This window comes from Phyllobates terribilis, unplaced genomic scaffold (assembly GCF_046119375.1).
Source record: "Phyllobates terribilis strain yellow unplaced genomic scaffold, ASM4611937v1 Scaffold_1__5_contigs__length_1240528914, whole genome shotgun sequence".
Taxonomy (NCBI): domain Eukaryota; kingdom Metazoa; phylum Chordata; class Amphibia; order Anura; family Dendrobatidae; genus Phyllobates; species Phyllobates terribilis.
In genome coordinates, this window is record NW_027362761.1 from 1,207,679,639 (window position 1) to 1,207,688,792 (window position 9,154).

At 47.3% G+C, this 9,154-nt stretch overlaps 1 protein-coding gene across 1 annotated transcript; it reads right to left on the reverse strand.

Annotated features, from left to right (window-relative positions):
* Window positions 1-4,392: 4,392 nt before the first annotated feature.
* On the reverse strand, window positions 4,393-6,619 carry LOC141173343 (homeobox protein not2-like). The gene is made up of 3 exons (XM_073657873.1): window positions 6,128-6,619; window positions 5,672-5,865; window positions 4,393-5,471 (listed from the first exon to the last, which is right to left on the reverse strand). The coding sequence occupies exons 1-3, from the start codon at window positions 6,594-6,596 to the stop codon at window positions 5,301-5,303; spliced, it is 834 nt and encodes a 277-aa protein (XP_073513974.1). The 5' UTR covers window positions 6,597-6,619; the 3' UTR covers window positions 4,393-5,300.
* Window positions 6,620-9,154: the final 2,535 nt, after the last annotated feature.

Sequence of the window (9,154 nt, forward strand, 5' to 3'; positions counted from 1 at the left end):
CCCTTTTATCTTCGGCCACGCCGGCCCCCATACTTGTGCTTCGTTGTGTACTTTTATGTAATGATTTTAGAGACCTTTTTCTGTAGGCCTTTGTGGATTCTCTTGTTTTGTTTTTCTGTAAATCCACAGAAGCAAATAGTGTGGATTTTGGTGCAATTTTAATATAATTTTCAGCAGTGGATCAATTAAAATAAGATCCTCTTCCCTTCCCCAGGCTGCATCCATTGTAATGCCGGCTCAGTCCCCTTCCAGTCTCTGTGCACCCGGCCGCCAGTCATCTTGTCTCCTCACACGATATATTCGTCTTATCCTGTCTGTCCTGGAAATCCCGCGTCGCTCATTGGTCTGGCAGGGGCCAATCAGCGCCGCGGGATTTCTGAAAAAATATGGCGGCCGCTAGCGGGTCATCTGCGGGACGGAGCTCAGCGGCGATGCAGCTGGGAGATGACCGGCGTGAGGCGCTCATCTCTCGGCCGGTACCAGCAGAAGGACCTCGACCGCCGGACCCATCTGCGGGACGGAGATGAGCGGCGCGAGGCGCTCATCTCCCGGCCAGTAGCAGCGGAAGGACCCCGACCGGGTCGGGATACTTCTGCTGCAAGCGCCCGCTCATGTCCCGGGTTCTCGCTGCGGAAGTAGCCGCACAGGCAGCGCCGCTCCCCGGTCCTCGCAAAGACGAATCGATGATTGGTCGGGTCCTAAGACCGCGACCAATCACTGATCTTACCTCAAAAGTTAAACACGGCTGTGCTGATTGGTCACGGACGCTATTTAAATGTGGCGCCAAAAATCGGTGATTGGTCGCGGGCAGCGTCCGCGACCAATCAGCACAGCGGTGTTTAAATGTGGCGCCAAGATCGGTGATTGGTCGCAGCCGATATTTAAATTTGGAGCCCAAATCGGTGATTGGTCGCAGGCAGCGTCCGCGACCAATCAGCGATTTTGAACACAAATGTACGGAGCTTAGTAACACCATGCGGCTACTGTCGGGAGATCAGCGGCTAGGGTGTCAAGGGAGAACTGGGGAGCGGCGCTGCGGGTCGGGATACTTCTGCTGCGATCGGCCGCTCATCTTCCAGCTGCTCGCAGCGGAAGTATCCGCACAGGCAGCGGCGCTGACATCCATGCGGAAGGGAGGACCGAGGAGCAGCGCTGCGGGTCGGGATACTTCTGCTGCGAGCAGTCGCTCATCTCCTGGCTTATCGCAGCGGAAGTATCCGCACAGGTAGCGGCGCTCCCCGGTCCTCACCAATACGATTCGCTGATTGGTCGCGGTCTCCGCACCCGACCAATCAGTGATCTTGGCTCAAAATTTAAACAACGCTGTGCTGATTTGTCGCGGGCAGCGGCCGCGACCAATCACCGATTTGGCCGCCACATTTAAACACTGCTGTGCTGATTGGTCGCGGTCTCCAGCTGCGACCAATCAGCATTATTGGCGCCAATTTTAAACAATGCTCTGCTGATTGGTCACGGCCGGCGGTCGCAACTAATCTGCGATATAGGCGCCAAATTTTAACACCGCTTTGCTGATTGCGCCCGGTCGGCCGCACACATATTCTAGAATACCCGATGCATTAGAATCGGGCCACCATCTAGTATATTAATAAGCTTTTTGAAAAACTAGAAAAAAATGTTAAATGGAAATGAGTGTTGACGTGTAAGTCCTGACCCAAGACTTTTTGGGGGTGTCTAGCCGGGGTGAGGGGATCATTGCTGGAGCTTTTGTCTCCTTTCCCTCAGCTGAACATTCGTATGTATGGGGGAATGGAAAGGATAGTTATAGCCAGACACCATAAGCATAGCCTGGCATCGCCAGCACCCTTATGTCCTTGTGTAACTCAGAATTACAGCACATCCTCCATGGCTGCCAGAATAGTTTGTGAACCATGTAAAAAGGTGATGGCGATAGAGAATCTATACATCTATTTTTTTGTATACATTGGGGTATGTGGTCCCTCCCGGGCTCCAGCACCTTATCCCTCTTTTCCATACAAGGTTTAATTGTGAGCTGCACTTCGTCTCTTTTTCACTCCCCATTCAGATGATTCCCAGTTTGGCACATGGCGACGTAGGACTTTACTTGATGGGGACCATCCATATTTGGGTCACCTGGTCGTGGTTGGAGGCTTTCGTGCTCTTTGGTCAAGCTGCTAACCATGTACCTTTTTTAATAATGTAAAGTTTCTAGATTAAATGAACTGCGATAATGGCAGTGTGCAGACGCATCGTGTGTGTATATGGCTCATACACCGTGTCCTCACTAACAATGCCAGACAGTAAGTGTCCAATATTATAAATGAAATGGTCTCTACCAGCTCCAGCCAGAGCGTCCTACAATGATGAACTTCACACCCGCATCTCTGGAGCTACTACTGTTATTCTTCTGTTAGAAAGTGAAGTCCAGGAGACTCCTGTGGTGTCTGCTCCTCCCCGGTGTAGAGCTCTGTTCAGACACATGGAGACCAGACACATGGAGACCAGACACATGGAGACCAGACACATGGAGACCAGACACATGGAGACCAGACACATGGAGACCAGACACGTGGAGATGAAGCCCTCGGCCGGGTGTGAAGTTTCCACTTCAGAGCTGCAGGGAAACAGGTTTTCTTCAGTGCGGCTGATAATGACTGACCTGATCATACAAGGACCAGAGCCGCCTTGTTATCAGAACCACCCTGAGGTCCAATGTACCCTGGAGGCAAATCCCACATCTACAGCTGTAATGAGTCCTTCATAACCAACATTTATGGAAACCTCTATTGTGTGCCGATTACTACAACTGGAATATACCTTCAACGGCTCCTTTTTGTGGGGTATTAAAGTATATTACGAAGATTTGTAACTTTACAAAAGCTGATTAAAACTTTTTCTGTTGTTGTTGTTTTTTTTTTCTGTTTTGTTTGTTTTTAGGATTGACGAGCATTATAATAAGATAGATGGGAGTAAATACTACCAGAAGGGATTGACCAGAAACAATTTGGTAAGAGGAATATGACGCGCCCCCTGGGCCATGTTGTGTAGCGTTGCGCACGCGGGGAATACCCAGAGCCGGATCCGATAGGGGTAGTAGTCCACGTGGCGGTGACCCGGTCCGTGCCCAGGGTGTCAAACTAAGTGGCGTTATTGGTATGATGGTATTAGTGTCCGACTACGCCACCCGTTGAATGCGGCCATGAAGCCGGCGCTGCAGGGCAGTCCGCTGAGGCCGGTGGTACGGATGTGCAGCGTGGATGGTATAACCCCCAACGGGAGGGGTATGGCCTCAGGGCAGAGGATGTGAATGATGTTGGGAGAGATGGTGTGTATGTCCCAGCACTGATGGTGCCGGTCCGACGAGGAATCACTGAGACGTGCAATTGCAGTTTTCACAGCTTTACTCAGTTCTTTATCAGGTCCCTTGTGCACAGTTGGACCACCCGAGCCGTGCTGTGTCCACCAGGTGCGGGACTCGGCCAACTCCCAGGCAGTTCCAGAGCGTGGTCCTGAGCTCCCCTCTCTTCCTTTCTCTGGCCGTCCCCACCAGGGACCCACCTTTGTCCAGCTCCCTCGGGCCTTCTGGTGGTGAAACCTTTCCCGGTTTCCCTGACCCTATATGGTATGCCTTCCTGGTGGATGTGGCGAGGGGTCGCACCAAAACTTGACCACGACCTCCGGTTCCTGGCTAAGGATGATTTGCCTCCACCAGTTTGGGATCCGGTACCCTGTTCTGCCAACCCTTCACCCGATATTCCGTGGGATCTTAGGGTTCCCTCTTTTCTTGCGTCTCTGGGCCTTTCCTGGTGTTTCTGTTCCTTCTTCCTCTTACTTCTCTCTCTCCCTCTCTCTGCTTCAGGCCTCCACTCCAGGCCTGGCTCTGGAGCTGGGCCCAGACTGAGCCACAGCTCCCTGTCAGCCCTCTCTGGCTGAGCTCCTCTCTTCTTCTCCTCCTCTCTGAACTCAACTCCGATCTAAGATGGTGCCCACCTTATATACCTCCTTCTGACACCCGAGCCCAGGTGACCAGCAACCAATGGGCTCCTACCTATGCCCAGAGTCCCTCCCCTATCTGCTCCTACACCACTGGGATATTCCTCCCCCCTCCCCACTCCAGCCAGGGACAGACGCTGTCGTACCTGCACATCTATCTGGTGGGAGTACCGTTGATCTGTCCCCCGGAAATGGGGTGAGTGTAGTGCATGCAGCTATCTGAGCCCCGTTCCACACTCCATCCTTACCCGGGAGTGGAATACCACACCTCTGGATCGAGGTGCAATACCCCTGTAGCAGCCGAGTCCTCGGGGTGCTACAAATATAAACAAGTTTTATTCAAAAAGAGAATAAATAAAAGTATAAAGCATCTGATTTATATAAAATAATGGCATACATAGAAATAAATTACAATGGTCCTTCACAAGCCGCCATAGGGGCTGAGATGTATTTTATAGAACAGGGGACGGGCTGAACAGTCTCCAGCCAATCAGAAGGTGGGGGGAGGGGTATTATAATTATACAGGCAGAGCCAAGCCCCCCATTACTGATAGTGATAAAGGCTAAAACTGGAAGAAATCCACAAATCAGGTCCTGGGTTTCCTGACTCTGCTGCAAATAGGAGAAAAGTGCAAGATGCATTGAGACAACGCAAGTATAAAAGGCAATAACAGTAACACGGTTACTAGAAAGGACCACAGTAAGATGAGGGACAAATCATATATACTGCGCCTCATGTCCAGCCAACGAGGGGCTCCGGGAGATCTGTTCATTAACCCAACCCCTGTCTTAAAAATATAAAGGCAACTTTTCATTTATGGAAGATGGTAGAATATAAAGGCCTCTGTGAGAAGAAGGTTCTTGGATGCCTAAATTATCTGCAAAATAGGACACCAATGTGTCATCCAAGCTCAGACATCTACCACCCATAGGGAGATGAAGTCCATTACACAACTCTGGCTTGGAGTCTTCCTGGTTGGAGGGCAAGCAGGGTTAGGCTTTTCCAAAGATGACCTTTCTGCGCAAAGTGACTAGTTTGTTCGGTCTCATTGTCCATGGTGTTTTTTGGGGAAAAAAGGACTGCATCATCCTGGAGTTGTCTGCAGACTCCTCCACACTTGAGGAAGAGTCAGACGACCGTATAATATGGACAGGGATTGCAGCACAACACTCGGCCTGGCCGGCGTCTCTCCTGACTCTCGCGTGGTAGCTGCTTAAGCATTAGGAGAGACACCGACCAGTCTGAACACTGCGCTGCTATCCCCGACTGAGTTACATGGCCATCTGACTGTTGTCTAATGTTCAAGAGAAAATCAGGTGATGGAGATCTACTGTGTTACATCCACCTCCTCCTCCTCTCCTTCAGTCTCCCCCTCTTCTGTGGGGTCTGAGGCTGGTGGCTCTGTGGGAAGGACTCCAAACTGGGAGAGTTTAGCCTTCTTTTGTTCCAGACTTTGTTTCCTCCACTTTATGCGTCGGTTCTGGAACCAGACCTTCACCTATGAAGAAAGGAGAAGACATTGTTGAGAACTGGGATCTAAAGTAAATGTGAGACTCTTTCGTTATGGCACAGTGACCTATAAATTATATACACATTATATTACAAAGCAAATATGTTCAGCTAAAAAAAAAGAAAATGCATTGCCAACCACAAAGGGCTGAAGTTAAGAACAGTCACAGTGAATGTGCCAATTCTTACCTGGGTCTCTGTGAGGCTCAGTGTGGCCGCCAGGTCCACTCGTTCTGTGCCCACCATATACTGCTGCCTCAGGAAGTCCTTCTCCAGCCGGTCCAGCTGTTCTGCAGTGAAGACCGTCCTAATCCTCTTCAACTTAGAGGATGCCATTTTGCAGGGCACAGATCCTATGGGACAGTTGGTGAAGGACGTATATTCTGGAAGAAACAGAAGGTGGCGCTGTTAGCACATGAAAGAAGGAAGGAGGGAGCGCTCCTATCACTAGAGTACACCGAGCTACAACTTCTACAAGTGAGATCCAAGATGACTATTCTGGTGTGAGAAATACAAGGCTCAGCAATTCCTAACCTGAAGAAGAAAAATCCACATCTCTCCTGATCTGATCAACTTTTTGAAGGATCAGCACCAAAAACAAATTTAGATAGAATTAATGTAACCAGATGAGGAGTGTGGACTCACCTCTGTGCCTGCACAGGGGGTACGGACACTGGCACCCTCCACTGTGGGGTCTGTAGTGCTGCTGGGGCTGGACATAGCCGGGGAAGGCAGCAGGTTGGCAGAGCCATACTGGAGGGTAGGACATGGCCCCATAGGAGTAGCCATAGGGTGCAGGGGGCATCTGCCATCTGGGTCCCTCCACACTGACTCTGGGAGCAGGTCTGTCCTCCCTGGATAGTATGGAGTCTATATCGAATCCATTCTTGGGTCTTGTCTGCTCCTGAATGGCCGCTGGAGCCTGAGCCAAGTGATGGCCAAGTCCTGGGTAGACCGGAGTGTGCTCCATGATGGCTGGGAGAAGGTGGAGTATCCTCAGGTGGTGAGACGTTCCAGGCGCAGGTGATCTCTGCTGGAGAATGTAGGGTCCTGAGCTCTGAGCTGCCTTATATCCAGAGCTGCGCTCTGTGAAATGCAAATACACGATTAGCATCCGAATAGCCCAGAGCAGAGACCAGCACTGAGTGGAGGAGTGGGCTCAGCACAGACCCCACTCTGCCCTATTATTATTGACATTTTTATAAATTATATCCAAATTACATCAGAAAAAAAAAAAAATCATTTTTTTCCCCAGATCTCCAGCCCCCGCTAATAAAAGCAGCCTAATATTCTCTGAGAGCGGAGCCCCCATATGTCTCCCTATCTGCGGTGCTCGCCGGTCCTGGTAATTATAGATAATTGCTCTAATGATCCTTTACACTGAGGAGAGATCCCAGATCTCAGGAGATCTCCAGGACCCAGAGACACAACGTCGCTTTATACATTGATGAGGCGCTAAGTGTGTAATAACCGGACATTAGACAGATCCATAATCTCTTCTGCTGCCAGGGTGGGCTCTCATGGTGTAATACCGGGGTCCGGCTCCGAGCCCTTATATATTCATAAGGGAGAGAGATTATTTCCATATATTTTCCATTTCACTTTATGCACTTCCATATTTTACATCCTAAATTGGATTCCATCATAGAAATTTTGTGATTTATTTTTATTTTATTCCTTTTTGACCTGTTTGTTGTTTTAGGACTAGACTTAACCACCTTTTTATTCTTATATGTAATAAAATCTTGAACAATATATATCAAACTTATTTTTTTTTTCTATCTTGTACATTAGTTAGATGACTTGTAGACAGCAGACTTATTTACTGGTTTTATAACTTTTTTTTTTTTTACATTTTATTTCACAATTTTTCCATGTATTAGTGACAGGTTACCAATAGTTTACGTGTGTTTTTTGTTTTGTTTTTTCTTATTCCACATGACATTTTTTTTGTCACTTTCGTTTTTTTTTTCTTTTTAAATGTGACACTTTCTTTACATGTAGAAGTGCCAGACATTAATGATAATATAATAATTAATAATAATAATAATTTACTTTGTTTATTTTTCATTCCATTTTTGCTCCTTTTTGTTTTCATGTACTTTTGTCGTCTGACGTCTTATTATTTTCTAGGATTAGTGACGAGGTTTAATAGTCATTCACCAGTTTTGCTTTTTAATCCACTTTTTAGCTTTTTAATGTCTTTTCTATTATTTTTCACTTTTTATTTTAACCCCTTCTTTCCCTGTATCAGTGCCTCTTGTATGATTAATCAGCGCCTCTCTTTTCTCCTCTCGGTTAGCAGTTGGGCTGATGCGATCCCTCGTCTCCATACAATGAGGTGTAGTTGGACAATTAGCGGAGATCTGGTTGATCGGTGGCGTCTTCTTCTCCTGGACGGTGTCTGCTGCTTTCTCACCTCGGCTGATACTGAGGACAATCTCGGTCCCTGGATGAGATGAAGATGGCAGCAGCGCCGGAGGCTCCAGCCCAACCATCCACATCTGGTGACCATTCCTCCATTGTTCTGTGGGATCTCTTGATCTCCACATATTCCTCCAGGTTTCTGACATTTTTCCTTCTTCCAGTTTTGATCTTTTACAATCTGATTGTTCCGATCCTGAAATCCCTTTTTTCCTTTCTCTAAGCTCCGATCCTCCTCAGATCTCATCGATCCTCCTAAGATCATCACTTCTGATATTCTGCTCCTATACTAACCCCATCAGTCCCATGGGAGACACAGGTGAGGGTGACATTGCTGGGGGTCCTCCCTTCTTTCCCCCCTTATCACCGGGGCATTATAGTAATTAGTGAAGGGAATTGCTGCACTTTGCCCCCCATTAGCTCTGTGGACTTTGTTAATGGATTTCACTTAAAAAGCTGCAGAATTTCACCCCATGGTAACGACTTGGGAAAAGTAGCACCCGGTAGTGAGGAACACAGAGGGTCCCCCCTATGCTGGGGGCTCAGGGACAAGTGACATGGGGCTGTGACCAGGGGCTGGGGACACTCAGGGTGGGACATGTACAAGAGTCCACACAGCTGGACACCATCACCATCATCATCATCATCATCGTTCCCTCCTTTCTTCACACATTAACTGTCTGGCTGCTGGAGAGCTTTGGGGATTTTTTGGGGGGATTTTTTTTCAATTAATTGGCATGTACTAACGAAAAATATATATTTTAAAAAAAAAAAAAATCTATTAAAATTCAAATCAATTTGCAATTGAGCACATTGGTAGATTGCTGTTACTTGTTCTGCCCTGTTATTAGTTGAAGTCTTGTTTTGGATATTTTTTTTTTTATTAAACATTTTTTATTGAAGAGACTATTTTTAAGGCTTTATATACTGTGTCTGGGGAGACTTAACTGAGCCCATGTCAATAAAAACCTCCTATATAGTAGAACTTTAAGATTAGCGGAGCTCGCTACGACTTGATGTTAATACTGTTTTTGTTTTTGAGGTTTTTTTTTTCCCCAACACAAAATCCGCGGTCTAATGTGTCACCGCTAAAAACTACATGTAAAAAAAAAAAAAAGTTGCATATTTTTTTTTTTTTTTTTTTTAAAGCAAAATCAATTTTTCCCTACAAAAAAACCCTTTAAAAAAAAAAAAACCTGCTGCTTCAAATTTGAACCAATAATGAGAGAAACTAATGATAAATGCAGA